Raw genomic sequence first — 24,848 nt, forward strand, 5'->3', positions numbered from 1 at the left:
CAGCACATTTTACATGAACATTTACTTTTGATTCGCATCAGTCCTCAGATGTAGCAAAAAAAACAAAAAAACAAACAAAAAAACAATTGTGAAGGATGCAGAAAACTATAGAAACACATGCAAGTTATTGACATGAATAAAGGAGGGAGAATTGGGTGGGACAGATTATGAGAAGTATGAAGACAGAGCAGCATCTTATACATCGAACTCTAAAGCACGGTGAAAATCAGATTTCTGCTTCACAAAACAATGTTCATTTCATTTGAAAAAAAAAGGGGTCCCTTCAGACATATAAAAACAAACTATGGTTGAAATGATCATAACCAGGAGGCATATGCAATGTAACAAAGGGGCGGCAAGATGAGGTTGCTTTGTTTTATGGGCGCCACAAACATTAGGACTCATCCATCAATTCATCCACTAGGTGGCGACCTTCTACTCCCTTTCTCCCACACTTGCTGTATCTGCTGAGCTCAGCTGTCCCAAACAGCGTTGAATAAGTTACTACTTCACCGCTTGCTGTTTTTAAGAGGGCTGACTCTGGCGTTTTGCTCATTAGAAACACGTGTTATTGCGGAGCTACAAATAGCATTAAGGCAGCAGTTTTTTGTATTGGCTCGAATGTCTTTCCAATGAGCAAACACAGGACTATAACTGCTATCATGCGCTACCAGTTTACATGTAAGGCAATCCTCCTAATATGTCTCTGCTCTGTGGGCCTGAGTGGTCTCAGGCTACACTGTAAAGCTATTGAGGGCAGCTACTCCAGGGATCCGGTTTCTCAGTTTGATAAGAGGTCTGAGTGGAGGCTTTGGCACAGGCCGAGCTTTCTGGCTGCCGCTGACATTCCACAGGCCTCAGCCCGCGGAGAGTAGCGGATCACCCCACCTTTAACAGCAAACTCTCTGTTGTCCCTCATTCTAGCAAACCCAGAGACAGTCCTAGCCCCCCTCAACCTCCGTCGATCCTCCACCACCTCTGCCTCCCTCCTCCCTGCCCATGATTCTTTGGGTGTTTGTAGATAACTCCTCATCCTGGCTCCGACTTCCCTTAACCCCCTTCTCTCTTCCTCTCCCTCTCTTACTCCAGCTCTCGCAGTGTAATCCTTGGCAGCGGAAAGTGACCCCCTCTCTCCAACCCCCCTTCAAGTCCAAGTTCAACTGCCTATGACATCATGTCTGGTTGCTGCGGGCAACCAGACAGCCGGGACGTGACTGTGGAGTGCAGCGAGCTTCGACTAACTCCCTCTCTCTTTTTTCCCTCCGTTTCTCTCAGTCCCTCCTACTTTTTTTATACATCCGTCTCTCTTCCTGCAAGGCTGAGGTCTCACCACCAGAGAGCTCCTCAGACCAGCTTTTCCCTGTTTCACGTCCTGACAGCAGTGGGAAGACTCTCTCCCTCTGTCTTGGCTAGTTGGCTCGAAGGCGGCGAGGCGGGCTGGCAGGGCCATCGTCTGAACCTCTCCATATGCCAGAGAGCAGCAGGATAGGCAGAGACCTCTGTTACTCACTCTGGCTGGGGTTGTTACTGACCTACTAGGCTCAGCTAACTGGGAGCTGCTGATATCAGTGCCCAGGTTCTCTCGTGTGTGCCGTAAACCCGGCGGAAACGCTCAAAGTGGCCATTTTTCAACCATGTTTGAAAAGCAATAGCAGGGGATAATAAGTGTTCAGAGCAGTTGTAAGCCGTTGTTTTTTAGGGGAGAAAATGAGGGAAGCAAGAGTTTTGGCACGGAGTTGAAGTGCATGTGCGTGTGAGCATACGCGCTCACGCACATTTGGATGGTGTTTGGATGTCCCCTCGGTGCCAGGCCTACATCTGGGAGAGTGGTGCAGGTGGGGATCTCGAAAATACTAGAGGGAGCAGCAGGAGAGAAAGAGAAGGAGGGAGGGCTGCTGATGCATGAGGGGAGTGAGGGTGCGGGGGGGGGATGGGGGGGTGGGAGCAGCCGAGCAGAGCTTTGCTGAGGAGGAATGCAGATTGTTTCCATGTGTGGGGAGGACAGGAGAGCCGAGTTGGCTGCAGGCAGGTGCGGTTAGCCCCTAATGAGAAAAGTTGTGTTGGTGATGGAGGAGGCCCAAGACATTGCAGCCCAGTGGCAGAGCGCAGCCAAAGCTGAAACCACAATGTAGTTCACTACTGGCCTCACACGCTGCACTAATATACACTGTGGGGCCGAGCAGAGATAAATCAACGCTGCTGGAGCTGAAACTAACTGGCACTGCTTACATTCACTGTGGGGAAACTACTGTGGTACAGACACTGTAAACCAATACTGAAACTAAAGGCCTTGATGCATGGGCAACACTTTGTGTCCATGTAGGTGGGCAAGTTTGCAAACAATTTGCGACAAAAAATCTTGTCTATGGGATATATTTGCTTCCCATCATCCATTAAATGTATTCCTCTTCAAGCATTGTATTTATACAGTATATGTATATAGTGTGTGTGTGTGTGTGTGTGTGTGTGTGAGGAGTACTAAACAATGTCAACTCAAACAAACGCATTTTTTCCCAAAAGATTTTTAGTAAAAAACCTTCAAAAACTGGATTTAACTTGCATAAAAACATGAACGTTCATGGTTTACTTGCTATCTTTTCAACCTTTCAACCATGTCACAGTGTTTGCACATGAATTGTTTGACATGCAAGCTTAACATCTCCAGCTGAGCTTGCATGTCAACAAATGCATCTCCATCAAAAACTGAGCCAACTCCATCCACTGGCGGATGTCTGTGTGATGTGGTCGAAAGCTCTGGAAAAAAGCTTATGAGTGGACCACAAGTTAGGATCGCTTTACTTAAAAAAAAAAACGGCTTGATTTAGCATTAGATGCAGGCAACAGCTGTGAATGACTAGTGACGAATATTCAAACTGTTGATCCACACTGGTGCATGAGCTGAATCACTGAGTGTAGCGAGTTGCCAATGCCGAGCCATTGTCTGAGTACTGCCTCTGTATCACGGCCTTCGCTCCGAATGACATGCTTGTCCCGTTAAACCCGAGGATGCCGACGGTAACGGAGCACTGTGAAGTCTCATCAGCACTGTGCAGAGTCACGCTTGCAGCGGGTGATGAGCAGAGACGGAAGCAACAGACATGAAAACAGAGGAGGAGGGAGAGGAGGATGGGTGAATGTTAATTAAATGAGGGAGGTTGGCGGGGTACCTGAGTCTGCTGGGGGATATTCAGAAAGTTGTCCCGTGTTCCGATGCCGACAAACCGGTTGGGAGCTGTGGAGCCTGGCGTGGAGTATGCTATAAACAGAGAGAGACAAGTGTGTACATGCTTTTTACACACACACATACACACCAAGCTCATATCCGAGTTTGATGCTCTCATCATCTTCATCTATATGTTTTTAGTGTAATATACTAAGACTAGTTGCTGGGGAAAGACAGTCAGGGTCAGGGATACTGAAGCCCTATCAGTCACATGGGTTAATTCATCTTGTGGGCAGGTCCATTGTTATTTCCCTTCACTTAAGCGTTTAATCTGTTCTTAACAAGGGGATGTAGAGTCTGCAATGATTAGCACTAACATGAAGAAGCCAATATGGCTTCGCTGTTAGTCACAGATGCTCTTCAGCAGCCCCTGGCCTCAGTAAGAAGTCTCCCTCGTTGTAGAAGAAACGCTGAGGATTCAGTTAATCATAGGGTGAGCGACTGGAGGATCTGTAGCCGTCACCAGCGGTAACCAATGCTCCATTTACGTTTAATAGGTTACGGGGAGCATCTTGAATACAAAGTGACACAATTCAGTGATGCCACAGGATCAAACTTAGGGCAGTTGTGCTCACTGGACTCCAACATGGTGGCTGAGTAGAACTTTTGCTGTGCATGACTTCATTGAGGTTGAGGGGATGGGGATGTGTGGGGGTGACAGCGACAGGGCTGGAAACTGATGCATGAGTGAGGGTGAGAGCGTGCCATGTGCATGTGTGTGTGTGTTTTTTATGACTGTAATTACGATATCTTGAGAATCAGAGACAAAATTAGAGGGGGTAAAAGAAAAATACAGTGATAACAGTCACCGGAATGAGAAAAGAAACGTAGAGCACGATATTTATTTATATAGATGTTCATATAAATAAATAATAAAGTGACACGTTAATCTGAGAGAGTTGGAAGGGGGTGGAGGGGAGGAAAGGTTGATAGGACAGGAAGAGGAGAAAAGGTCAAAACAAAAGGAGGAGAAGGTGCCCCGGGTTGCTCCGTCCAGTGCCCCCTCTCGGTGTGCCTCTCCCATGGCCCGACTCTCGCACTGCACCTGTCTCGCTGGAACCAACCAAAGTCTCACCGCTCCCTGATGACACTCCTCTTTCCCGCTCCCCCAGTATAGCATTAATTAGACGGGTTTGATTTGATTTTATCATTCATGTTTGGAGAGATTGGGTTGTTCTTGTTATACTTTGTGATTTCCATGTTATTTGTTGTTCTCAATTTTTAATTGTTGTGAGATTTGTGTGAAAGTGGCGAGGGGATTGGGTGGGTAAAGTGGGGCATGATGTTTTTTTTTGTTTTTTTGGAGTCCACGCCAACTGCCCTAATTTTGTTCCCTTAAAAAAGAAAAAAGAGAGAAATAAAGGAAAAAAGAAACAAAGAAAGAAGATATGAGAATATATCAAATAAAGAAAAGGCAAAAAAGAAATGAGAGTAGGGGGTAGATTGAATTGCTGCTGTCACGGACAGACATGCAAAGTCTGTGTTGATCAAAGGCTTGCTGCTACAGAGGCAACGTGCACATGGCCCTGCTCTGCTCCCCCCAAACTACAAAACACATCAAAAAGAAGGGAGAGAGACTACACTGCCCCTTGTGGTGCTTGCAGGAAACCGAACACCAGAGAGAGAGAAAAAGAGAGAATAAAAAGATTTTATGGAGGAGGAAGGGTGGAGGAAAGTCGCTGAGGAGGTTTGCAAATACATAAAGAGAGAAAAGAAGACTGAACTTCAGAGCAAGAGATACAGAAGAGCTTGAAAGAGGATCTCTGGTTTGGCAAAGGCGTGGCGTCTGCCCTGACAGAATTGGATCTTGCTAGTACAGTACAGTGGCGTACAGTCTATAATGTGACAGATGAAATAGGAGTGAAGCTCCTGGGGCTGCTGAATGTTTGAATGAGCAGACTGCAACCTTACTGGAAGCAGACGGGCAGCTAAACTATGGAAAAACTACAGCAGTAGCCATCGTAGAAGTCCCAGAACTGTGCTTATTACAGAGAAAAGGCCCAATGTAGCTGCACAGCACACAAATTCAGGGACATCTAGGATGGCTACATTTGTTCCAGTCTAACAAACTTGATGTGGAATTGCTTGGAACAGAGGACAAATTAGCTGCCAGCTAAAAGCTAACCAACCTGCTGGAGTCTAAGATCGGGTCGGACTGGCCTCTGTGAGAAGTCTGTGGGGAGACTGGGGCAGTAATGGGGGTTTGTGGAGGGGAGTAGGAGTCAGGGGTGACTTACACGGAGATGCGGGTGAGCTGAGTCCGCCGTCAGTGGGCGTGCTGATGATTTTAGAGTCGGGCATGGGGAGGGGCACAGGGCGTGCCACCGGGGGTGGCGGGGGCAGCAGGAAGGAGCCCGGCATTTTGCTCTGGCCACCTCCATTAGGCTGCAGACGGACCATACAGATAGGGTGAGCATGACACACCCCGAGAATATACAGTGCACAGGGAGCCAGACACACACACACACACACACACACACACACACAGTCTCATTGGAAGGGTCAGACACTCATATATAGACAGATGCCAAACACTATCCACACAAGTATTCTTAAGTACACCCAGACAAGCCAAACCACACACGACTGCTCGCATACCAGGACAAGAAAGATCACCAAGCTCACAAAATTTTTAAATAATACAACTAAAATATCAAACAACCTGGCCAAAAATAGTGAGGCAAATAAGACGTGGAAAAGCGATGAATCTTGTCAACACACAAGGGGGAAAAGAAAAATGGAAAGTTATGATAGTGCAATGTAAGAATTTAAAAAAGAAGGGGGGATCAGCAACGAGAAAAGGGTGTCTGTGTGTGTGTGTGAGTGTATGTGCAATTTCACAGATGATACTTGTGTCTTTAGTGTGTGAAGCCATGAGAACAAAGGATAACATGATGTGAGAAGGGCTTGACATGTGGTTTCAAAATTGCTCAGAAGGCCAAGTTTACAGTAGAGGTTTACAGTACGACCAGCATCCTGCACCTTCATGAATGTGTGTTGGAAGAATTCTGGAGCACCAATCAACAGACAGTCAGCGATGTACAGTGCCTACAGTGTTTGGATGTGTGAAACGCTAGCTTTCAGGATGAGTGGGTGAATGTGGACCTGTCATTGGGGTCGTCAAGGGGCCACCTCCCTTCACTGATGTTTCACTGAATAACCATGACACCTCAAAGAGGCCCGACTGTAATGTATTACTTGATCTTCCACTGTGCATTATGTAGATACAATGATTACAGATTGCAATGCAGACTGGGAGAGACGTGGCCCCAGAGAGAACAGCATTTTTAGAGAAATGGCAGCGGGTCAAGAGGGTTTGTTAAGTGACTATCGGAATGCACCGGGAGTCTTAAACGTCTGCTTCAGTTTCTTTCCACAGACACGTAACTCTCCCAACAGAGCTGATCTATATCTGTCTGCACACCAGTCCCTCCCAAGTTTGCAGCTTGGGTTCCCTGTAGTAAATCCACGGCGGGTCTCGTCTAGAGAGCCCAAAAAGGGCTGTTTCCTGATACTTTCTTACTCCCTCAACGCGGACACAACTGACAGGAAAGATCTTCTCCTACCTAACTGTCGGAGTAGGTGTTTGCATGACACGTCGCTGAACATGTCATGAGTCACGTGTGGTTTGGCTGCCTGCCTCTGCTGCTGCTGACTTTTTTCTTTTGTTTAAGCACATCTGGCTGCCTCCTCCTGTTGATGGATTTGACCTAAAACTTTTTTCCTCTTGTGAAGTTGGTTCTCTTCATACACATTGCTTTATAAAAGCAGGTAAAGGGTCACGTAACCTTGCTGCACATGTATATCTTAATAAGATTTTAAACGATGGAGCGGCCATTCTGTATACAGTTAGGCTGCTGTCGCCTTGCTCTCTTTCATTCTGCATCTTCTTCAGCAGATTCCACCAACATAGACGGACTTCTAATCAGTGTCAACATATGCACCGCAGATCATCCCACCATCTCTCAGCCTCCTCTGCTGAACCCATGGAGCACTTACCTGTGCGCTGGGCTGCCCTGTGCCGTCGGTGCACACAAACTGCACAAACTCCTTAAGCGGGTCCTGGTGGTGATGGTAGCGTATGGTGGGGTGGGTGAAGTACGGGCTGGACTGCTGGATGATGGAGGAGGAGGGGAAGTGCAGGGCTGAGGCTGAGGCACGAGGACTCCCTGGGGACAGAAGTGAAAATGGGATAGGAAACAGGAATGGGAGAGAAGTATAGAGGAGACGAGAGACCAAAAGAGGGAAGAAAATACAATGAGGCTCAGGTCATTCTATTGTTTTTTTTTCTACTTAAACACATAACAGATGTTACGCATACATAACACTCCACACACACTATGACATTACATTAACATGCACACCTAGGATGGAATATAAGAACACACATATGTTTTAACTGAGCACCAACACAGCTGGCATCAAAGACCCGGTTTGCCGCTTCGACCTTTTATTGTCATAACAACGAAAATAGCTGTGACATTCTCCTGTGTTTGACTGACTGAAACGGTTCCTGCTTACAAACGACTGGCATTATCCCTGGCTATTGGGCAAAATCTGGTCCCAATCATTTCATACATGAGCCCACCAGATTCCTCGGTACCTGTGGTACAGCCTGGCATCGATGCACCGCGCACACACACACTTCACAGTCTCACCCACGCTCCAATGTGTCACAAAATGTTCTGCCTTCTGCGCCCTCTCCAATTCGCTCTCAAACACACACTCATTCACAAACCACTGGGGTATGACAGAGCCACATACACACACACACACACACACACACACACACACACACACACACACACACACACACACACACACACACACACACACACACACACACACACACACTGGGTTTTTCCACTTTTGTTTTATTGCTTGTCGGTGATGTGTAATCAATCAGCAGCATATCCTTGCTGTGCGGTTCTGCCCAGTAGTTTGAAGCTTGAGAGAGAATCTCCCCTCCGCTCCCAAGCGACCACAAAACGCCTCCCAGAGACATTAGTCAGTCAGCCAGCCAACCCCACACACACACACACACACACACACACACACACACACACACACACACTAGGCTCCACTGTCTGTCTTGTCTGCCGAGATTCTATGGCTTTGGCAATTTGGCACACCAAACTAAAGAGGCAAGCTGCTAGGTGAGGGGAGCCTGGCGAACAAGCATCTGTGGTTATGTCTGTCACCTACTATCTCTTGTGTATGCTGTACTCGCAAAGTGTGTAAGTGATTGTTTGTTCAAACTTTCCATGTTTTGCTGTACCGGCGTTCCCATCTTTTCCCATGTGCATGTGAATTTTGTGCGTCTCTTGGTTTGCACATATTTCGGTAGTCCGTCTGTCTGCACGAATGTGTGTTGCTATGTCTGTCCCAGCTTTCATGTGCCTTTGTACGTTATTGGTGTTTGTGTGTGTAATCGCTGTCACAATGGCGGACTCTCCAGACTAGTATAATCAGACAACAGTCAATCTGGCAGCTCTCCACATCAGCCCGGAGCCAAAAACAGGACATAAACCATCCAGTCCTTACCCCTGAACACCCACACTCTCTAGACCTATACAACAAGAGCTAACAGCCTCGGCCCATCCAAGGCAAGCCATGATTGCTAACTGCTTCTTCCCCGTCTCTGCCTACCCCCATTTCTCTTTTCATCGCTCTCTCCTTCCCTCCCTCCCATCATCCTCCAGTCTCTTTATAGAACCAAGGCCTCCGAGGGACATTCCATTTGGACGGCAGCCATTTTAGCACAGAGAGTCCTCCACAAGAGTGTAAATTTACACACACACACACACTGAGTGTACGTGCACAAATGCACACAATCTCTAAACACTGTCTCATTAAAGCCTCTCCATTACATGAAAACCTCTCAGCCTACAGTCCACACACAAGTGTGAGAAGTTAGTTGGGGAACAAAGAAACCGGAGCCAGTCCCTCACACCTCTTCAACTCGCCCGCACAAAACACAGGGGCAAATTTTTAAAAATCTATTCAAACGCAAAATTCAAACGGGGGTTTTGGACTCTCCAGAGGGTACAGGACTGCTCGGTGCAGATAAACAACACGGCTTAACGGGGCGAGATCCGGCTTGGACTATATTTTCTAAATATACTGTGGGGAGCTCTGCGAGTAAAATTCAATATGTTTCAACACAGAGGGCAATGAGTCCAAATGACCTTTACATGGTAGGTCTGGTTTGGCTGCCGACCAAAGTATCCCTTTGAGAGACAAACGGAATGAGAGGGAGAGATAGGGAGAGGAGGACATATCTATTCCTTTGAAAAGTGAGACCAGCCTTCAGGGACTTGTTGGCAAACTCCAGAACTTGGAGACTTTGGGAATTCTCTGACTGAGACAGAGAAACCATGCCGGTTATCCTATAGGACCAAAAAGCTCTGATGAGGACTACTTGCCCTTAGTGGCTCTAATGAAGCAATACCTTGGAAACACTGGATGATGCTCTATCAGCTCCATTCTACTGAACATCTGACTGCATGGGTTTAAGCTCTGTTACTTCTTTTCAGATCTGTATTTGCTGTCAAACACATCTTTTGAAGATCCAAAACAACTGTGATGGTGCGTCTGAATGTAATCACACACACAAAGAAGCACTAGTTAGTCCTGCCATCAAGACCCACTGGTCCTTTGTTGTCTTCTTCCATATATAATAAAGAGCTTTTATATGTTAGTTTCAAACAGTGTGCCTTGGAGACTTTTCCCCATTGTATTGCAGCTGCTTTGACCATATAACGGTAGATATTAGGCCTACTAGTGCCTGCTTGTTAGGCGTGGCTGTTCACAACGCTGGTCCCCTCGGGCTGGGCCGATCGCTATCTTACCTCAATAAACATTGTATACCTGTGTTAGTAAGCTGTGTTCTACAAGCACTCTATCGGTCCTCAGCAAAACACCCACCAAGTATAAAGAAGCTCAAATGAACTGTTCTCCAGACATACGAGGGACACATACAGACACAACAGACATTAAACTACATAGTTGATGGATCCATTTAGTGAATTAACACACTCAAGTCGAGTTCATTACATGAGAATAAACAGCTCTGTCAGTTTAAATGGAAGAACTGAACAACATTACAACATTATTAATGGATGCATGAAGCAGTTAGATGTGAGGCAAACCAGTCACAAAAGCATGGATGCAGCAACGGTACCATGCAATGACAATATTAAAACACAAAGGCACAAAGATGATGATAAAAAAAAAAAAAAAAATGGATGGATGGATGGAGACAGGCTGAAAGAGAGAGAGAGAAATTTATGCCAAGCCATGATGACAGCAGTAACACTGAACAGGTCAAACTCTGTGGGCAGAGTGCTTCTCAGCAGTTGCATCTGGAGGATTATTTTGCTTTCTCAGCAAGAAAGTTTGGGATTTTTGTTTTCAGGCACACGATTGTAGAATTGATTTGGTTTCCAGGAGTTTTGGGGATATAAATATGGCAATCCAGGATCATGTTTGACACTCCCTTTCCTTCTCTCTCTTTTTCAGATTATAAAAGGGGGATCGGGGTTGTTGGGTTCATGGCAGGGCTCTCACCTGGTCTCACTCCTGCCAGCACAGGCAGCGGGTGGTGTGTGAACGCCATGCGGGGGGACCTCGTCTGGGAAGTCAGGGCGTTGAAATCAAACTTCCCCGGCTTCTTAAGTGAACCAGGCGAGGACAGTCCTGGCGAAAAAAAAATGGGATCAACAAAAAAAGTAGGGGGGAAGAGGGAGGAGAAGAGAGAGGTGGTTTTAATCAACAAAATGTTGCTTCTTTAATTGGCTTTACTAAAAAAAAGAAGAAAAAAAAAAGATCAATTTGATTTTTATTAACGGGGACTTGAACAATCATTATTTTCTGATTAGATTGTTTTACTGTCCTTTTGGCAGTTGGCCATTCACTCCCATTAGTTTCAACGAGTCAATCAGAGGACTCCAGAATGTAATAATTCATTCAGATATATACTGTAGGATTTCCAACTCCTAGCTTCATAGTCATATAAAAAGGAGCACTATTTCAAATCCTAAGTGCATGTCTGCGAAAGAAAAAAAAGGGGAGAAATAGCAAAAGCCAATCTGAATCTGGTCTTCGTTTTGGAGCCAAAGCACATCTGTAGCTAAAAAACCCCTCTACTGTGCCACTGTATGTTTTTCTGTCTCATCTCTTTCTCTCTGTTTCTCTCTCTCTGTCAGGTGCCAACTCCAGGCTTTCTCTGTGTACGAGCACAGCCACCATACAGCCACAGTCAGCTAGTTGTGGTCTGGCTTCAGTGAAGCTCGCAGGCCGGCTGCACGAGAAGAAGGCTTCATTCAGATATAGCACACACTGTACAGTATGGACACGGCAGCTGCTGAGTGCGAAAGACAAGCAGACGGACAGAGAGAGGAGACAGAGGGAGAGAGAGGGAGAGGGAGAGAGAGAGAGAGAGAGAGAGAGAGAGAGAGAGGGAGGGAGAGAGAGAGAGAGAGAGAGAGAGAGAGAGGCGAGAAGAACGTGGGAGACATGAAAATATGCGAGGGAGCAAGGGAGCGAGAGAGCAAAGCAGAACCTGTGAAAAATGCAGCAGCGTCTTGTTTTTCAATGCGTTGCTCTGACGACATGTATGAAATTGGAATGTCATAAGATGTTAAATATGGTTATTATCTCTCGCTCACACACACTCACTCACACACTCGACGTCTGAACACACTTGAAAGCTCGAGCACGTGTGCAATCACAGGAACACAAAAGACCCTTAAAACACAGCTACATTTAACTGATGGAGCGATGTTAAAAAAATCTTTCCCATTAAGTTTTTCCTCTAATCTTCCTAACAAGTGAGTGACGTGATAATGTTCTCTTTTTAAACTTAGTTTGTTTTTTTTAGACTGTTGTTTTGCAGTCTATTTCTGTGGCCCCTCCGCATCAAACAAGGCATTAAATATGATTCCTCCTCAGTTCTCCAGCTGGAGACGTGTGAAAGTCTATGGGAGTGTGGGGGCGTGTAAAACCTTCCCTCCCTGTGTGAAAGAGTTAAGTCTCAAGCAGGTGGGAGTGAATATGTGTGAACCATTTATGTCTTTAGCAGACATATATTCCCCCCCCCCCTAACTGTAGCAGGAGTCTGGGGGTGTATTGTACTGTCAGACAGATTCCAAGCATGAACACAACCCCGATCCCACTTCTGACACCAATAGTTAGCAGTGATCGCTATGACACTGTCACAGTGGTGGAAGAGAACTGGAAATAAGAGCAATCTGCAGAGACTTAGACATGGAAAGGCACTGGAGAGCTGGGAAAGACTTGGAAGAAAGTGTAAAAAAACAACCTTATAGATTAAGCAGTCATGGTTTCAGAGAGGTAAGCATGCACTTTTCATTTGGAAGTATAAAATGAACCTGAGGTATAGAAATCAGAGCCAGGAAACACAGAGAATATGAGGGGAAGATTGACATTTGCATATATGGGACGTTATAGAACTGTCACTATCACAAAGGGAATGTGAAAGACAGTATTTGGGTGCTTCAGAGACTGCGATGGTCTGATCTGGTTTTGTGTGCATGTGCCACAACTGCACCGTTTCCTCTCCTGGCAAGCTTTAGTATTTTACTGGCAACCAATCAAGCGCTCCCATGATGACCCTTCTGTCTCTTTGCACTAACAGGCCTGCCACCAGATGCGCCTCTGAAGCACACACAGACGCGCACACACACACACACACACACAGTTGGGAAAGATGGGAGATAGTGGTTTAAACAAGTGAAGGAAAGTCAGTCCTCTCCCAGATGATTTACACCACATATGTATGTCCGGCCGTATTTTAACGCATTTAACGCATAGCAACAAGAAAGGCCCCCACCACCATGAGTCTCTGGTGTCTCAGGAAAAAAATTCACAATCATTTGGAACTAATATGAAATCCTGGTTGTGTCGTTTGCCTCCGCTAACCTCCCCCACCCCTCCTCTAGCCCCTGTGGAGCAGATGTCTCGAGCATCCTCACAGATCCCAAGGCTACACACACACGGAAACACCATCTGGGACCATGCTTCAGCTGTGCGTGTGTCTGTGTGGGCCGTGTGATATGTATGCAAAAAAATCTATGGTGTGTTTCTGAATGTAACCGTGTTTGTGTTATAAGTATGTATGAATTCATACATCGGTTTGTGTGTGTGTGTGTGTTGCTGGACGTGTGTGTTCTGATGGTTATGGGGGGAATCCAGGGGAGAAGATGCTGCTGTGGACAGACGGCGAGGCACACCTGTGTGTGACTGTTTTACTCTCTTTTTTTAAGAAGCCCCGTGGTTTGTGTGTGTGTGTGTGTGTGTGTGTGTTTGTGCTTGCCTGTTTACATACCCCCCACCTGGACAGGTATTCCCACATGAGCTTTGCCTGTGGCAGGTGGGATCCTTTGGAAAATCAGATACACACCGTACCAAAATCACACGTTCTCTATGCACCATTGCTGCTCTCCCATACCTCCATCTCTGCCTCGGTTTCTCTCAAGTGTGGACCACGTTTTGCGCTAGCTACTGTTAAAAAACAATTTCCAAACCCACACAAAACAAAAAAAAAGTGGATGATAATTACAAAAGCTTTTGGCTTCCTAATTTATCACTTGAATTTTTGTAAACTAATTGGGTAAAGGGTCCAGATTTGCATGCTATTCCACACCTCTATTTGCCAAACTCATTAGGAGTTGTGTGTGTGGTGCACTTTGGAGAGTAAGGGGATGGTACACATACACAGAGAGGAGAGAGTGAGGGACGGGAAAAGAGATGGGAGGTGAGGCTCTGGTGCGCGAAGGCGTGCAGCAGCCTCTGTTGTGGCTCTGATGAGCAGCCTCTTAATTACATTTACAGCTAAGTGGAGCGGGAGCGGGAGAGCAGCCGCTGAGGCTCGAGTGCGAGTAGACTGGGGCAAAACCTAGCCAGGACTTTTGGCTCCTCCGGTTCACATCCTGATAACCCTTCCCTCTCATTAGCCATCACCATTTGAGCACAGCAAAATCGTCTTCTCTCCTCTCTTGCCTCTCTCACCTCCCACTTGCCTGCTTTCTCTCTCCTCCTTTTTCTCCTCTGACATGTTTTCTCCCTCCCCAGGGTCCCTCCTGCTGTACACGTTTTCAATTAGACAGCAGGGAGACAGGGGTGGAGGGTTGAAGGGAGAGCTAGGGAGCAGGAGGAAGGGTTTTACACCTCTGATCCACAGACGGTAAGCGTCTTAATGAGGGATTTGAAGCAAGGGACGGATGGAACAACAGAGGGATGGAGGCAAGGAGTCACCTGAACACCTGCAGGGGTGGGGAGCACGATAAGCATGTGTTTCAATGTGTGAACGTCTGCATACTAGGGGGGTTGTAAGTGTGTAAGGCACCGTGTGTGTGTTATGGGGGAGCTACAGGACACGTATGTGCATGTGTGAGGATCTGTAGGTAAATGAGTGAGTCACTGTGCTTGTGCATGCGTGACAAATGGGTACAGCGTGTGAACGTGGCTGTTGGGGTTGTCAGCCTGGTGACAAAAAGTGCCGCTGGGAGGATTGACGTGACTTCAGAGAGTTAAGTGTAGCCTCATCTTTACACAGAAAGCCTGAACGGGATAATCCTTGACAGCCCCGCTGCTGCACGTCACAGGGAAAATTAAAAATCTGATTTTTGATCAGCAGCAATGAAATTAACCTGATAACAGCTAAACATACTGAAATGAAGACACAAACAAACTGTAGTCCCATTTGTGGATACGCTACTACTGTCCTTACCACAGACATCCTACAACTCACATATAAACACACACACAGATTGTATATTATATACATATGTACATTCATTTTTATGTACACACGCATCGATATTTACACATACACAGAGGAATGACTGGGCTACAAAAAGGCTGAGAAATAGCAAATATCTCAAGTTGAGTGTAATCAATGTTGTTCTAACCATGGTAAGGAAACTGCACGCCATCGTTTTCATGTTTTATCTTCCTCTCCTGCACACTCGCCAAATGGTGCTGCACTGAAAGTGGAGAAGGGTATTGTTAACAATGAGATAGGGGAAGAGTGAGGGGGGGGGGGGGGGGGGGGGGGGGGTGAGGGAAAGGGAAAGGGAGAGAGTGAGCATTTGTGTATGATGAGGCAGTGAATGACTGAAAAGTGACATCAGGTAAACTCTACGCAGGATTATGGCTTTTAAGGTGAGGATGATTAAGTATGAAGCCTTGAAATTTGGGAGTGAGGAGGTGAACAAGAGAGGTTTTTTTTGTTTTTTTTTCCAACTTGGGGTTATTTGGTTGTTGGGGGATATAGAATGATAATTGAGGAGGGAGAATAAAGAGGGGTAATGTCCAAATCAGAATCACAAAGGTAGTGGTTACTGGCTGTTACAATGACAACAACGACATAAAGCCTCAATGCAGGCTGCTGTAAGCTGGTGTTTCAGCCTTGATGCATCTTGGCATTTATATTCTCCGGTGCTGGAGCTATTTGGTGGATAGCATTTAGCACCATTCATCCATGATAAATTCAATTTTCCAGGGTTATAGTGATGGTGTTGAAAAAAAAATGGTTTTACTGAACAATGAAGAAAGAGATTATTCCAATCAGTGCAAGACAAATCTGAGAGAAGCATGTGACTTTAAACATTTCTATTTCATCTCTACAGTGTTTATATGCTTATGTGTGTGTATGTTTATATATATATATATATATATATATATATATATATATATATATATATATTTATAATGGATATGACAGGGTATTACATGTCACCCCTTCTTAATAAGAAATAAATAAGCATGTTTGTGTTTCTTAACAAATAATCAATTTGTGAGTCTCTCTTTGGTATTTAGGAGCTGAGGTCTTAGGAGATGCTGCTTCTCAAAGGTAGAATGGTCAGACTGAGGTAGAGAACCTAAAGGAAGTAGTTGATAGGTGAATGGACGGTGATTGAGGTAGGGAGTGTGGAGAAGAGACAAAAATCAGGCATCAGTTTGGACTTTTGTGGTGGATGGGTGGGGGTCAGGCAGGAGTGTGAAAAGGTTTCATGATGATTGCTTTGTGGGTGACAGGTGTGAGGTGGGATAAGGAGGGGAGAGGTACCTGCATCCATGTCGTTGGGCCACGCACTGGACTGGGAGGAGCTGGCAGCAGGTGAGCGTCCGGGGTAGAAAACATCATCCGTGGGGCTCTCCAGCTCACTGTCGTCTAATGACTTCCTCTTGTTGGAGCTGAGGCCGCGGGGAGGATAGGCGAGAGGCAGAGACAGAGGGGGAGAAGAGGCATGATTTTTGTGATGTCATGGCAGGGATCATGGGTAAAATACTTTGCACAACTCAAAAATAATCATATAAACGCGCATAAATGCTAAAAGTTTTGCATCTAGGTGGATACGATAAAGTACACATAGTCTTGGAGCAGAAAGGACAAAGCACAAGAAATGTCAAAACTCTGAATGAAAAAGGAGGAAACAAAAAAGAAAGGTTAGGAAGCAGAGAGAGCCACACAGGAAGTGTGTGTGTGTGTGTGTGTGTGTGTGTGTGTGTGTGTGTGTGTGTGTGTCTTTCTGTGCGGATGTCTCATTAGTTTGTAAGTGTTTATAACTACCTCCGTGGAAGGTTTGCGTACAACTCCACCTCAGACCTAAAGTGACAGCAGATGACAGAAGTAAGAAGAGAGAAAGAGACAAGTTAAGAAGGACACAAATGAGGAAGTAGCAGAAAGAGCCATCACAGTCATAAAGAGGAGAGACGCTAACAAGGAGACACAGCAACACACACACACACATGGAGAGGTTCAGGACAGATTCCAAGACTGGGAATGGACTGTAGTAGTAAATGCCAATTATAGCAAGAAACCTGAATGAAAGGGGGCACTTTACTTGCCAGTAAAGTCATCCTTGCAATACAAAGAGTTATACTGTTGGCAGATATTACTGTGATTTCACACTTCCCTCCCGTCTGCCCTTTGCTTCACAGCGAATCACGTACCAAGGTACCACTGCTACTGCCACATGGTGGCTTCACCGACAAAAGACTCTACTAATGGCAGACAGCTGGACTCGTAAAATGGTCGCCGGCGTTTCCTAAGAACACCCGTGCACTGCTGTTGTCTGTGTGGAGTCACAGTCGTGACTGTGTACCTGGTGGAGGGAGGGGAGGTGAGGGAGCGTCGCCCCAGCGCCACCTGGTTGATGTTGTAGTAGCTGGGACTGCTGTCCAGGTCAGCCAGCGAGAAGTTAGGACCTGACGCCGTGGCGACAGGTGCTGACAGGGGGGAAAATAATAGGAAGAGGGGCAAGAAGGAAGATGCAAGAACTCGTTAAGATATCATCATCCGGAGATACGTTCTGTCTCAGTCTCTCACTGTCTCTACATACACTTCCAAGTTGCACTGGGCTCCTTCAGCATAAGAATATAAATCAAAAATAGTGCTGTTTTTTTTTGTTTTTTTTGCAGTTGTATTGCTAATGAGGAAACAAATATGCATAAAGCCACAAATCATACTGTGGGTATTGTAATTATTTTTGCTGCTGTCTCTCTCTGTAGTGTTTCTTTGCTACTTACTCTGTGACACTCTGACCAGCTCTGCCACGTTCCACACCCCTGAGGTGACGAAGCAGTCCTGGAAACTCAGGTGCCCTGTAGAGGAAATATGTGATCAGGATATACCTATAGACATACAAACTTTTAGAGGGAATTCACAGAACAAAGAAAAATGATTTGGGGGGAAAAACCCTGAAATTCATATCCCTTTGAGAGGGCGACCATCTGCAACTATGTTTGCAGATCAACATCTGTGCGAGTGTGTTTGCTAATTGGATCCATAATTGGAATATGTTAAGGCTGATAAGCATGATGGAATCAATCCTGGTATGCTGATTTGACAGTGTTTGGACATGGATCTGTGGGTGTGTACCTACCATTGGGCGGTGGTTTGATGTCTGTGTCCCCCTGTTGGCTGGAGCTGTCTGATTGTCCGGATTCTGCACAGAAACAGGGACGGGGGGAGAGAGAGAGAAAGCCAAACCATTAGGATCCGGCTTTTACGCCAAAAAAAAAAAAAAAACGTAATGAAAAACATACTGGTAAGTGTACAACGTCTCTGTGAATCATAGGCGTGTATATGTATGCGTGCTGCCAAGGCTGTGATATTAGAGGTGTGAGAGGGAATAAGAGGGACTTGCAGTATGTGCTCGGGATGATGTACATCTTGTGAGTGTATGTGTGTGTGAATTCACGCATTTTTGTGTGACAGCCTTGTATCTAAGAATGTTCTCTCCCGTTTCCCTCTGTCCCTCCTGACTTAAGGTGCAATGATTTACAGTGTGCTGCTATGCCATTTAGTATCTAACCACGCAATCATATCCCTCGCCCTAATCCTATTTAATACCTTCTTGCTGGTAGGGATTTAGACTGCGTAAACAGAGCACCTTGCACACACACACACACACATGAACACACACCCACACAACCCTCTCTTGCTCAAGCTGTTTCTTTCTTTAATTTTTGTTTCGTACTTTAACCCATGTTGGAATCCTTGCATGTACACACGCACACACAAATACATAAGCACACACACACACACACCCTGTGTGAAGGCTGACCACGGCTGTCTGGCTGGGAGTATGTTAAAGTCGAGGCTTCCTCTTTGGATCAAATGACGGTCGAGTAACACAAACACATGCACACACATATGTACGCATCTGCACGAGAAACACACCTGTTATGACTGGTCTACGAAAGCACTCACATGTGCAGACACAAACTCGCCAAATCTTGGCAACAAAGGACCACAATTAAACCTGGAGGAGCTGCAGGCTGAAATAGGAGAGTGCGAGACGAGGTTTTGTTACACGAGTGCTGAGAAAAGTGGGTCTAAAGATGGTGCATTCTTGTCCAGGATGTTAAAAAAAGAAGATGTCACACGTGTGTATGTGTGTATGTTTATGAATATGTAACACAGGCCGGGCAGCTGCGTGTACTTGGTCTATATTTGTGGCCACGTGTCGGAGCTGGTGAAAAAGACTGCACTCTATTTCCAGAGCTGCTGTGGTGCGGGGGCCTGATGCTATTGGCCATCCATTCAGGCCGAGCGAGACTGTAGCTAGCTAGCGAGCGAGCTAGCTAGCTAAAAGAGGTGTTTATCTGCAGGCTGTAGGTGATAACAGAGCACACAGACTCCTGCCAGCAGCACTTGCCTTGCAGCCACACTAAGCCACAGATTACTGAGCAGAAACAATAACAGACCTGTCTCGCTGCCTACGAAGCACTGCTTATCCAGAGAGAGAGGGGCGAGACAGACGAGAGGCGAGAATGAAAGAAAGAAAGAAAGAAAGAAAGAAAGCACAAAAAATGAAAGAGAGCTTCTTTTCCCCCTCTCTTCTCATGCAGAATCCCTTGCTCTTCTCCCGTCTCTCACTGGCTGGGTGTAATCCTGGCAGCCATCTTAGAGCTTGGCAGCCATCTTAGCATTGGCGGTAGCGCCACATTCCAGCTAACTGACGGCACTCACTCCAAACATACGAGGCTGCGCCCTGAACGCGCACGCACCCAGACACTTTCAAACACACACACACACACTTGTACGTGGACAAACATTGAGGTACACACTCAGAGTAAACATATATGATGGCCAATGAAAGCTGTTGAGAAAACAACCTGACTTCAATGGACCTTTTGCCGTGATGTAGTATTTCACCGCAGGGCTCTACAATATTGTAAACACTCTATTTCTCACACCATGCATGCACTGGGAGATGCACAGCCACCTTACTGTATGTACTGTATGCCCGCGAGTCCACTGCCTACGCTGCAGCGTCTCCTCCATATTTCTGTTACTATTTCCATATCTACATTTAATGTTTCTAGATTTTAATGCTCCGTCCTCATGAAATGTTTGATTGCACCTGTCTGCAGAACAAAACCTTTTAATGTTAGCAATGTCACGCAATCATTTGATCGCTTTCAACACGTATCGATGATGTTAAGTTGAAAATCATAAGCTCAGTTATGTTGATTTTGAATGTGACGACGAGTGCAAATTGAGACCATAGAACTGCCATCTTTATTTGGAGAACATGGTTTCTTCTTCTTTTATTTTTTTTACTATGCCACGTCCCCTACTTTGGGATCAAATACTGTATAGCTCACAGAGTAACAAAGAACAATTGTTTTTCAATGTGGACATATCACATTTTGGAAAAACCCTGCAGTTGGAAATCCTGCCCTTACTGTTTCTTAAATTGCATATTGTTGGCCTGTCATGACCCCAACATGTCCTGCTATTAGAGGTGTGAATGACCAAGGAGTGAAAACTGAGGCTCATGGTAGATAAGAGACTGTCAGGCAGACATGTGCAGTAGCCGTGACACTGATAGCTGTCCTCAACATTACCCTGAGGCCTCGACTGGCCCAACCACATCCCAACGACTCCTATTTCTGATTTGAAAACTCTTTTATAATATCTTCTGTGCTGTGTACAGAGCGAGAGAGTTTATTCAACTCTTGAAAAGCTGTCCTCAAACCTGTACAATAAGATGGCCTACCTAGATACCAGAGCTTTCAACAGTTCTGTCGCTAGTTTTCTGAGCTCAGGCTGCTTAGGCAACTAACACTTGCTTACTTATAACGCAGCTCTACATCATTCATTGGAAATCAGTGCCACTGTTGAGTCCAATGGTGCATCATATAGTGAGGAGGACAGGGAGGTAAGGCAGAGGAGGTCTGGTTGCTGGTTATCGCCGCTCTGCCAGCTGCAGCCTACAACAGCAGCCTCAACCCCCCCCAAGCCTCCTAACCACACAACCAGCCCCTTATCTCCCCTCCGCAGCCCCCCAAAGCCCTCCCTTCAGCAACCCCAATCATAGTCCTGCACCCCCCCCCCCCCCCCCCCCCCATGGCCCTCCACCTCCAGTAACCCCATCTCGTACCTCAAACCTTTCAGCCTATAGCCTGCAGCCCCCTCACACCACAGAATTAAAAGAACTACACACAGATATACTGTTTGACCCGATGATGTACACATAAAAACAAGAAACAGATGTAAGGCTGTGCTTAATTTTCGATAACCAACTATGACATTTGTTGCAAATTAAACTGAATAATCAATGTAATCATCACATGTTAAGTCTGTCTCTCCAAAGGCTTTTGTACTTGGGCCTGATTTGGCACATGTCATCTACACCCGTTCCACCTGGTTTTACACAAAGCCCCAGGCTCACTTGACTCTACATGGTTCAGAATATGAGTCAGTCTTGATGCAACAGTTGGGAGTAACAAGGCGCTACAGTCATACCCAGAAACCGGTCGGTCCCTCCAATGTGGGTGAAGTCAGACTTTAAGATTTAAACAAGAAGAAACCTTTCTGGTCAAAAGTAAGTAATACGTGGAGGACTGCTGTGGTGAGTTTGTGTTGGGAGTCTGCTTTGTAACTGTAGTGGTTCTCTGTGGCTTCGTGACGGCTGCTGTCATTGGTTGCCGATTACAGCATTTCCCTGCAGGCTCCAGGGCAAATCTCACGACCCTCACCACAATCAACACAACCCCAGTCATCGTGGCCTTGACATTCAGTGCTGTACCCCCCGCTGTGGTCGCTCTCTCCCTCTCACGATCTCTTGCTATCTCTCTGACATCCGGCGCATATTTCTGTGGCTTTCCTCTGCATCAATTCCAACTGTACTGCATATTCCTGCTTGTCATCATTTTTTTGTATTATGTGAAATCCTCTTCCGGTCTTCTATAAGCACCTCCATCCACCGTTCTCAACGGATCATACTCAAGCCCCACCACTTCTTCTTCACTAGTATTCTCTTTTCCCTGTGATCTGCACGGTTGATCTTCAGAAAAAAAACCCAAATTGAATCCGTTTCCCCGTCTATCAAACCAACCAAGCGACCATCTCTCCACCAGTTGTGGATTAGGTTTTGGCTCAGTGACCTGTTAGATTGTGCTGTTGACCGACTGGTGACGGGGGTCAGACAGAGTTGCCAGTCTGTCACTCCTCATGGCGAGCAGACAGCCAGCAGAGCAGAGCAGTGAACTAAAGCTCAGCTACAAAAAAAAAAAAGAGAAAAAAAAAGCCAGATTCAAACACATTCAAACATGCCTACGGTAACGGACAAAACCGAAAAATGCATAAATTGCATTTCTCCAAGTGTGGAATGAGGAAAAGGATGATTACAAATATGGGATAAAACCAAAGTGAAAACCAAGGTCAAAAACGAAAAGCGGGCTCTGCAGTGGCACACCACTGTTTGACAGATGCACAAACAGTGCTGGTCATTTGTGACTGACTGTGCAGTACAAGCATGCACACCCGTGACATCAACATACAAACTAACCACTGTCGCCTCATCAGCCCGGCGTGTGTCCGTATGTGCATGCAATGTATGTGTGTGACTGCATGTATGTGTGCAGGCTGTTGGTTCACAGAGATTTCCCTCCTTATTGGAACAAATGTCAACTCGACTCTCCCCCTCTCCTCTCTTCTCCTCCCCAAAACACAGGATAACGCCGTACAGCCTCCCAATTGGGTTTCGCTTAAGAGGTTTATCGGTATGTTGCTAAACATTCTGACCTTTTTTTAATCCTTAATGCGCTTAAAATGTTCCAAACCCTCCTAATCCCCCCGGCTATCCCACACAGATGTTCACTCGGCTCTTTTATTGGACGTTATTTTATTATTATTTTTTCTTTTTATTTATATATATATATATATATATATATATATATATATATATATTCTGTTTAATTATTTAAGTGTGTCATATGAGGATATATTTCTGTTTCAGTGTTAAGAACTCTTTATCATTGCTGCTGTGTGTTTGTACCGCAATGATGTGAATGTGACCTTTTCGAATGTTTACCCTGTTGGTAGCAAGAACTTAGAAGTTGCTTGGATGTGAAACTTGAAATCTTAAAGAGTCATAAGAGACTGAACGTGTCAAAAATGTAAATAGTGAAATTAGATATTACGTGTGTAAAGAAAACACTGTTTGCATACGTTTGTACTTGCAAATCTGTGTATGCACAAACATTTGTATGTATGTACAAATGTATGCAGAAATCAGTGTATGTAAGTACATACGTATGTATGTATGTATGAATGTATATATGTATGTATGCACGTGTGTGTGTATTTGTGTTTGTGTCCCTGTATCACTGTGCCAGGCAGGCTGTGTGGCGAGGTGGCAGAGTAGGGCTCCGTATGTGTGTGTGAGTGTGTGTGTGTGTGTGTGTTTGTGGAGCAGGTGTGCCTGGCCGCCCTGCGCAGCTTGCTGCCCATCTGTGCTCCCGTCTGTGTGCCGCCTGCGCCCACGCTCTGCCAACAGCACCGCACCACGGCAAGAAAGACCCAGGAGAGAGGGATGCTGAGAGGCGAGGGGAGGGATGGAAAGAAAGCGAGAGATGGAGGGGAGGAGGACAGGATGGGAGTGAGGGAGGGAGGAGCAGGGAGAAGGGGATTACAAGGCTGGGAGCATGGAGGATGGGGATGGGAGCGAAAGAAAGTGGGAGAGGGAAAAGGAGGGGGGGTTATGGGTTGAGATAGTATGCATGAACTCGCAGGGAATGGCTGGAGTGGGTGATAGTGAGAGGGTGGGGTGCTGAGTGGAGGTTTTCCGGTTGTGTATGTGCCTGGCTGGATGCCCATATATACCCCCCTCCGCCTTTGTCCTGTTCACTCCTTCCCGTTGTTCTTGCCTCTCTCCATTCATCCTCTTATCCTCACCCCACCATCACCTCTTGGCTCCATCAGTGCAGATTACTGTGGACCTGTGTGACACAGCTACACAGTATTCTGTCATGTTTCTAGGTAGCAGTAGGTTATATATAACATGGCTCCCTAATTGTGTCTAGATATTGGCTTTGAAAAGTCACAAGGGTATTCCCAAACTGCTACAATATAAGCTAGACTAATTATTAGTTTGAAGGCCCAGAGGTAGAATCCCCAAAACAGGGTAGATTATATTAAATTAGCCTAACCAATGGCCTATAAAAATCAATTTTGGGAAATTCCAAGAGTGAGAGCATGTAAACCCAAGGTGTCCTAATTATACCAATGTTAAGTCCCGTAATTACTGTACATTAGATGGTAAAAATGGCAAATAAAAGAAATTCAGAGATGTGTTACAAGGGTTTTAAGTAAACGGACGGATTCTGCATATCAAGGGTGAACTCATTCACTTGTGGCATTTAAAATAAGCCAAATGCTTACTCAGAGGAGGGTAAAATGACTTCCCATGAGAGTTATGAACTTAAGTACAGGATGTGTGAATCTACTATTGTACATGTGTCTAATTCAGGCCTGGGTTTGCAAGTATGTGTAAAACTCTTGTTGCTGAATGTTGGATTTGATCCCGGGTCCTTCTTAATTTAGGCTGCCTGTACCAAAGACATAAGTAAAGGGTTGATAGTTAACAATAGTAACAAGGTGTATCAAGGCTTCACATATTCTCATTCATGTTGCACTCCTCCAACATTTTACCACATTGAGCTGAAAATGAGTCATGGACTTAGTATCCACACTCGTGCCATGGCTTGTTTCCTGTGAAAAAATGAATTGTGTTAACACTGCCAGTGTTCAGGAGCTTGCCAGCTTCTTCTAGGTTACGCATATTGAAACCAAAATATATGC

At 45.7% G+C, this 24,848-nt stretch overlaps 1 protein-coding gene across 11 annotated transcripts in view; it reads right to left on the minus strand.

Annotated features, from left to right (window-relative positions):
- Positions 1-24,848, minus strand: part of LOC311010763 (nuclear factor 1 X-type-like) — a gene marked incomplete at its 3' end in the record, with an annotated part of 109,972 nt that overhangs the window by 4,915 nt on the left and 80,209 nt on the right. For 3 of the 11 annotated variants that reach the window (XM_084005371.1, XM_084005375.1, XM_084005376.1), the window contains 10 exons: positions 18,136-18,198; positions 17,780-17,854; positions 17,356-17,479; positions 16,821-16,856; positions 16,317-16,444; positions 15,157-15,231; positions 10,793-10,921; positions 7,223-7,392; positions 5,461-5,608; positions 3,168-3,256 (listed from right to left, as the gene is read on the minus strand). In XM_084005371.1, coding sequence (XP_083861497.1) covers positions 3,168-3,256; positions 5,461-5,608; positions 7,223-7,392; positions 10,793-10,921; positions 15,157-15,231; positions 16,317-16,444; positions 16,821-16,856; positions 17,356-17,479; positions 17,780-17,854; positions 18,136-18,198 — 1,037 coding nt within the window. Of the gene's footprint in view, positions 1-3,167; positions 3,257-5,460; positions 5,609-7,222; positions 7,393-10,792; positions 10,922-15,151; positions 15,232-16,316; positions 16,445-16,820; positions 16,857-17,355; positions 17,480-17,779; positions 17,855-18,135; positions 18,199-24,848 lie in introns of those variants that run through there. The other 8 variants (XM_084005377.1, XM_084005374.1, XM_084005378.1 and 5 more) reach the window with 8 other exon arrangements.

This window comes from Eutrigla gurnardus, assembly GCF_963514095.1.
Source record: "Eutrigla gurnardus genome assembly, chromosome: 3".
Lineage (NCBI taxonomy): Eukaryota > Metazoa > Chordata > Actinopteri > Perciformes > Triglidae > Eutrigla > Eutrigla gurnardus.